The 5,977-nt window shown below is 40.9% G+C and overlaps 1 protein-coding gene across 7 annotated transcripts in view; it reads right to left on the reverse strand.

Moving 5' to 3' along the window:
• Positions 1-1,094: 1,094 nt before the first annotated feature.
• LOC123162628 (lipid droplet phospholipase 1) overlaps positions 1,095-5,977 on the reverse strand; it is an 11,872-nt gene continuing 6,989 nt past the window's right edge. For 2 of the 7 annotated variants that reach the window (XM_044580389.1, XM_044580395.1), the window contains exons 4-10: positions 4,567-4,809; positions 3,283-3,446; positions 3,138-3,193; positions 2,931-2,983; positions 2,735-2,843; positions 2,342-2,439; positions 1,095-1,423 (exon numbers count right to left, since the gene is read on the reverse strand). In XM_044580389.1, coding sequence (XP_044436324.1) covers positions 1,334-1,423; positions 2,342-2,439; positions 2,735-2,843; positions 2,931-2,983; positions 3,138-3,193; positions 3,283-3,446; positions 4,567-4,809 — 813 coding nt within the window. In that variant the 3' untranslated portion in view covers positions 1,095-1,333. The other 5 variants (XM_044580392.1, XM_044580391.1, XM_044580390.1 and 2 more) reach the window with 5 other exon arrangements.

Raw genomic sequence — 5,977 nt, forward strand, 5'->3', positions numbered from 1 at the left:
TTACCTGGACCCAACAGTTGCAATGTTAATATGATGGCAGAAATCCATCAATATTGATTGTTATGCATGTGATTGATGCTTCCTTATAGTTCTCTAACTATCAGTTGCTTTCTTACAAGGGTGAGTTAAAGTTGAGACTTTTTTACAATACTTATGTAATCCAAAACTATATAACTGAAAACTGATGTTCTAGCGATGCCACTTACTATTTGCAATACTATCGCAGAGCCAATTGGTGTTAGGTGTGCTCGAGGATGTTTCACTCCATGAATCCATAGAGTATAATGGTGGGATCATTTAGTTTTTGGGTTGCACCAATATGTGATGTCAAGGATGATTGCTAGCCTGACATGTGCAAACTATAGAGTAGGCAGTAGTGCAAGTAGTGCATGGAAATAATGAAAATGCATCATATGCGTGTGTGCAGGGCATGCCCATGATTCATAATCATTTGAGACAGTCTTAGAAGAACAATTTCCCATTGTTATTCATCCCCTATTGAGTGTTGTTTGCAAATTTCATCCGTTGGAACCTGTACTCTTCTTTGTTTTAGTACTCTATCTACTCTATATTTCCCTACATTTGTGGTAGACAATGGTGAATGGTGCCCCTTTGTATATAAAAAATGTTCTCTACTCTCGCAGCCCATGAATTATTATTGTTATTATTGCCATATACTTATATAGAATGATGAGATGTGATCATGCACTTGCACTATCCAATTCTTACTGCTAATTAGGTAGGTTCAGCCGTAATGGAGTTGGTATCATGCCCTTCTACATTATGTAGATTGTTTGGTGTTCCAAGATAAAATCATGCTGTTTTTTTCTCATGTGAATGCGAAGGACCTTATGCGTGTTTCTCTTCTCACTGATGGATGATGATGATTTAATACTTAAGGGGCTTCCACATGTTATAACTAAGCCATGCATATGTCTATAAATTTACTAATGGTAACATACCCAATTAACCTAATAGATTCTTTTACCTTTCAATGAATGTAGCTCTGCCATCTGTGTTACCATCAGCAGAAGGTATATATGCTCGAAGAAGCTATCAAACGGAGATTGGCAGTACAATTCACGCATTCGAACTTGCTGATGATGATGACTGCACAGTAATGGCATCGGTGAAAATCGATATCCGACCCCACTATTGCCAACTCAACAGGAATTTTATGGAGAACCAACTCAGCTTGCCAGTGATTCTATTGAATCCGCATGCTTTAGCCTATCTACTGACCATGGACATAATTACAATAGATGATGCCAACTCGGTGGATCTCAAGAAATGCCAAAGATAACTCAAAGCTGAGCAGTCCTGGTCATCCGTGCTATATGATCATGCAGAATCCTTTCAGAATCAGTTCTGAAGTTCTGGACTGAAGCCTTTTGTTGTTTCCTGGACCAAATGCCGCTATGTACTGAAATGTTAATAGATTGATAAACACAACTAATATTATGCTATTTTTTATATATATATTTGCAACGCTTCAATGATTGTATTACCGAATTGGATATGACTATACCTGGCAGCATCGCTGCCTGGTGCGGCAAGCCGCACTTCCTACCTAGTACAATAAAATGGTAGAGGCGGATTGTGGATAAAAGAAAAAAGTTGTAGTCTAGCATCTGCAGCACAAGAAACCTAAAGAATCAATTTTGATATCTCAGTGTAGAATGAAAATTATAAAACCTACAAGGTCAAACCGCCTACGCAAAATTGAACTATCACTTGTAACCAAACTCAGACACGAATATTGGCACAGTGCACCCTGTGGAGTTCATGAACTAGATGAGGAAATTATCCATCATGTGATTGATAACGTCTGCCCCATCTGAGTTAAGCCAATAGCTCTTTACCTGACGTTCATAGAGTAAAGAGAAGTATGATCAAAATGTATGTATTATTGCATTGGCATATTCGACTACGCAACAAAGAATCAGGTACCCAGAGTTTCTTAGTGAAAATTGTTGAAGGGTATTGCCGCAATGTCACTTTTGTTTCACGTTTTTTTATCTTTCTTCTTTATATCTACTGAATTAGTATATATGTGAAATACTTTTTCCTGTTTGAATATACAACATGGTTATCAATACCATCAAGTTAGGATAATAATGGGCCTAGTACACAGAATAAGCAATTCCATGCAAGGTGATTTTGCTAATGATATCTGGGTGCATTTGACTAGATTGGATTTTAACTTAGAAAAATGCCCCTCTGTTTTTTAGAGCAAAAGTTCATATGCCACTGGATGGAAGCACCAAATTCAGATACCAAAAATGAAGACAATACTTCAATCAAAATACGAAAGTCAGCTTGGAAAGGTCAAAAATCACACCTGGATGGTGTTATGCGCAACCAATCTTTGACTACTTTTCTGGAAGCTCACATCAACACGTTCCCACTGCAGTTGTGTTAGGCCTCTTATCATCTCCTCTGCATGTAATGTTGCCACTTGTCAACAACTTATGAACAAGATTTAACATGTTTGGGCTAGCGAACAGCTCATATGAAGATGATCTCAAGGTTATTTTAAACCGGGCATGCAGGGAACTGATTAACAGCAAACTCAGTCTATGCCACTCGACTTCCTAACAAGGTTGGCCGAATACCAAAAGGTCCCATGTAAATAACTCAATAAGAAGAGAATTGGAACTAAAAAGTCTGATGCAACCATGATGGGAACTAAGAAAATGTTAAGGCAACAGCCGACAATAGAAAGCAAGCATACCTTCTGGGCCACAGAGATTAGCACTCACTTCGGTTTCATTTCTGTCCATAATTCCTCTATCAACATGGACTATATGTGGATACTTCTCATCACGAACAAGAAGGCGATGCTGCAGAAGGGGTTGAATTCAATTAAAAATTAGTTCGTTTACTTACAGGGAAAAAACCATAAACATAAAACCATTCCTGATACATACTTTTGGCAACTCGTGTTGACGCCGGATTGACGATGTTCTCCAACCCACCATATCTTTTCAGCTGGTTAAGTGGGTATACAGTTAGAAGTAAAATATGCAATTCACAATACACAGTGAACACAAGTATGTCATTCAGCAGTTAAAGCATACAGTTGAAATTTCAGCAGTTAAACGATACGGTTGAAATTTCATCAGTTAAAAGGATACGGTCAAAATTGGCATTCGCATATGCCACACGTCGTTTGAAAGAGCGCAATCCGGATCTGCACAGCAGAACATGGTATACTTTAGAAATGATGCCGTATACACTTCTAATTAATTAGGACAACTGGAGCGCAATACAGAAAATAACCTGAATTTTATATCATCATGATCCTGAACCATTTGAAGAAGGAGTGGACGCCTACCATCATCACTGTCTGTAAGGAATAAATGCTTTCCAGTTCTTCCAACAATCAAATGTGCAGTTTCTGATGCTCTTCGCTCCAGGAAAGGCAAGCCACATAGAAAGGGGAGCTGGTGGAAGAATCTGAACATGAGACTAACATTACTGAAGCATTTGAATGTTCTTGTTCTATTGCAATCTGAATTCGAAGAGTGTCAGTGTTCTGCCCCGTGGTAGCTATCAAGGGTGCATGATGGATAGCTAAATTTGTTCGGACGGCTTACGAGTGGCAAATCAGGATGGCTGCACACAAGAGACAACGATCTACCCAGGTCCAGGCCCTCCCTGGAGAGGTAACATCCTACTCCTGCTGCTAAGATGTATTGCTTTGTGTGTTGGCCTGAGATCAGAGAGATCTCAGCTAGGGTTCTTGGTACAAGGTGCGCCGTGGTGGTGGCAGAGGTGGAAGATGAAGGGTTAGGTGAGGAACCCTGGATCTCACTAGTGGTGTGTAGAATTATCTGAGAAGATTTGGTCCCGACCGAGGGGCCACTAACTGGCCTTGTATGCGTGGTCAAGTTAGGGTTACATGGCTCGGGTAAGTTTACAAGTTGGTGTGCACTACTGGGTCGTGCCGGACCCTGACTAGTTGGGTGAATTGGTTGCCTACCTTGTCCCTCGAGATGATGAAGGCGTCCCATATAGAAGGTTGGCCCAAGTCACCAGTCAAGCCCATGCTAAGGTCGTTGGCCCGCTTTCGACCTTGCTCTGCCTAAATCAGGGTGTCGTATCCTCGTCAAAATCCCCTGAGTCTTACATGATTCCTCTATCCTGGGAAGTGGAGCTCTTGGACCATTCCCACCAGCCAAAGGAAGTCGCCATCAAGTACTTCCCCAGGTGGCCAGGTGGGTTGAAGTACTTCAGAATGTGCCTTCTGAGTTACAGTTGGCGGATTCCTTCATGAAGGCGCAGACTAGAGCACAACATGGCTTTTACCTCTTGGAGAGGGGTATATACGCTGGCGTATGGCCTCATAGGAATACAAATTGCATATTCCTAAAAGCTTAAGGTTAGAATCGCAAATACATTAGTTTACTAATTGCACTAAATAATGAATGCACTGAATGGAGTGTACCGGTTAAATCTCTCTCCCATGGGTAGGTTAAGTGGGTATGTGAACCGGGGAAAGAGACAGTTGAATGATCAAACTCTAGTTTATAAAACAATAGAAGAGAGCAGTGATATTGCTACCTGTTTGTTTCCACTTGAACCCAGATGTGGTGATGCAAAGGTTATAAAGTTCATAGGTTTTAAGCCAGCTATGAGACCCTCCAAGCATTCAACTTGCTCTCTGTTGTTCCCAACGGAACATTTAGTTCTGTTACTACATTCGTAAAGCCTTCCTATAGCATATCTGGCAACAAGACCACCCAGAGAGTGCGCCACAATTGAGATCTTCTTTACACCTCTTCTTTGCTCGACAACTGATAGAACCTATACGGGTTCCGTTAGTACAAATATGAAATGATGTGATGAAAGCATAGTACTTCCAGTAATAAAAGGATCACATAAGATCAATATAGACCTAATTTGCCTTGCTTTGATACCAACGGGTCACAAAGTGAAGCTTAACAACCTATCATGATATCACCCTGCATGTTAACGTAAACCATAGCTAGTTTATGATTAATCAGCTTAGTAACATCTTATCATGCCATTACCCTACATGTTAACCTGTTAAGCCCAAGTAGTTTATAATTAATCAGCTCAGGAAGCAGAAGTCATCTAGCATACAGACAGACAACAACAGCAGCAGCAACAATTAAGCCCTTGGTCCCAAACAAGTTGGGGTGGGCTAGAGCTGAAACCCATAAGATCTCGAACCAACTCATGGTTCTGGCAAGTGGATAGCTAACTTCCACGCACCCCTGTCCATGGCTAGTTCTTTGGTGATATTCCAGTCCTTCAGGACTCTCTTTACGGACTCCTCCCATGTCAAGTTTGGTCTACCCCGACCTCTCTTGACATTATCAGCACGCTTTAACCGTCCGCTATGCACTGGAGCTTCTGGAGGCCTGTGTTGTATATGCCCAAACCATCTATGACAATGTTGGACAAGCTTCTCTTCAATCGGTGCTACCACAACTCTCTCACGTATACGCTGTCTACCAGACAGAAATAAAGAAAAAATAGACAAAGTTTAACAATACTTGTACGTGTGCACAATAACAAGTACTCAAGTACACGTTGCACGAATGTGGTTAATTTGTATTAAAAGGGCACAAATAAGAAGCAGTCACAGCGTCTCAAACAATCTGCCTAGACTATTGCTAAGAGGTAAGCCACATCCACAAAAAAAAAGCATTTAGAAAATGGTGAGAAGAGTAAGGAGAGAGGTGAGGTCGTTGCTCTAGGTAGAAATGGCATGGCACTTCTAAAAAGACACTAGTAACAACCAAACGTGCTATTGGAGAGACACTTATTTGTGCGCTCTGTGGATTGTCAATATCTGCATTGATCGTATGCCGTAGCATATATAGAGTACGTGGGCAGGAGTATCCAACCGTATCCGCTATACAAGGAAAAGATCGGGAGATATCCGTAGACTACGAAATAAAAAAACAAGATCCTAGCTGCCTAATGTACACGTGATAATGATCAT

Source organism: Triticum aestivum, chromosome 7B, assembly GCF_018294505.1.
Source record: "Triticum aestivum cultivar Chinese Spring chromosome 7B, IWGSC CS RefSeq v2.1, whole genome shotgun sequence".
NCBI classification, from domain to species: Eukaryota; Viridiplantae; Streptophyta; class Magnoliopsida; order Poales; family Poaceae; genus Triticum; species Triticum aestivum.